At 34.8% G+C, this 1,132-nt stretch overlaps 1 protein-coding gene across 1 annotated transcript in view; it reads right to left on the bottom strand.

Moving 5' to 3' along the window:
* LOC109215605 (classical arabinogalactan protein 4-like) overlaps positions 1–365 on the bottom strand; it is a 1,709-nt gene extending 1,344 nt beyond the window's left edge. Inside the window, exon 1 of the mRNA XM_019379706.1 lies at positions 13–365. Within this exon, the coding sequence (XP_019235251.1) occupies positions 13–232 (220 nt within the window). The 5' untranslated portion in view covers positions 233–365. The remainder of the gene's footprint in view (positions 1–12) is intronic.
* Between the last annotated feature and the right edge of the window lie 767 nt (positions 366–1,132).

Consider the following 1,132-nt stretch of genomic DNA (forward strand, 5'->3'; position numbering starts at 1 on the left):
GGGCGGGGGTTGGTGAAGATGGAGAAACAGGGAGAGATGATGGTGAAGGTCCTAGGGTTGGAGTTGGTGAGGTGGTCGGAGTTGGAGTCGGCGGCGACATTGCCGGCGCCGGTGTCGGAGTTGGTGAAGCGGTGGGCGAGATTTTAGGTGCTGGAACAGGGGATTGAGCTATGCATGAAGTGGTGAAAAGAGCTAAAAGTAAGAAAATTTTGAAGCTTGTGGAAGAAGCCATTTATGAAAGTTGGTTTTCTTGATTTTGCAGAGGAAAAAAGAGAAATGATTTTGTTGAATGTAGGAAAGTAGAAGAACTCGAAAGTGAATGGAGAAAAGATACTGTGGAGAGGAAATATATAGGAGGGGGAGAGAGAATATGGAGGTTGAAAATATCATTTTTCCAATAATTATATAAACTATTCCTTATATTTGTGATACTATTTCCTATTTAATTTAATGAATGCCACCTTATTGTATTTGAAATCAATTTAGAAATTTTCATTTTTTCCTTGTATGATATATTTTCTAGCCACACAAATTTATGATATGTTTCATTTTAAAAGTCTTTAATTCTCTTTTTCTTTTTAAAACATACTCCCCTCTTTTCAATTTATGTAAACTTATTTGACTGGGCACAGTGTTTAAGAAGAAAAACAATACTTTTGAATTTGTGGTGTAAAATGATGCACATATATTTTGTGTGGTTATAAATCATTGCATAAAAAGTAAATTATTTCCAAATATGAAAAGGTCATTCTTTTTGGCACGGAGTAAAAAGTAAATAGGTTCACATAAATTGAAACAGAAGGAGTATAAGTCAAATAGGTTCACGTGACAAGTACTCATTCCTTCATCCTTAGTCAGAAGTTTCAGGTTCGAACCTTAGTTATGGAGTCGTTTTTGTTAGGTATTATTTTACCCCGTCATGTGGATTTTTCAGCATGAATTTGAATTTAATCGACTCCTAATATAGATATCGGATACCAAATAAAAAACCAGAAAAAAAGAAGGAAAAATACCTATGCACACGATATGAGTAGGATTATGGGAAAATACAGAAGTACAAGATATGAGTATGTCTGTTGGTAATGGGAATACGATTCCATGCATGAACAGCTAAAAACGAGTAATAATTCAG

This window comes from Nicotiana attenuata, unplaced genomic scaffold, assembly GCF_001879085.1.
Source record: "Nicotiana attenuata strain UT unplaced genomic scaffold, NIATTr2, whole genome shotgun sequence".
In the NCBI taxonomy this organism is placed as follows: domain Eukaryota; kingdom Viridiplantae; phylum Streptophyta; class Magnoliopsida; order Solanales; family Solanaceae; genus Nicotiana; species Nicotiana attenuata.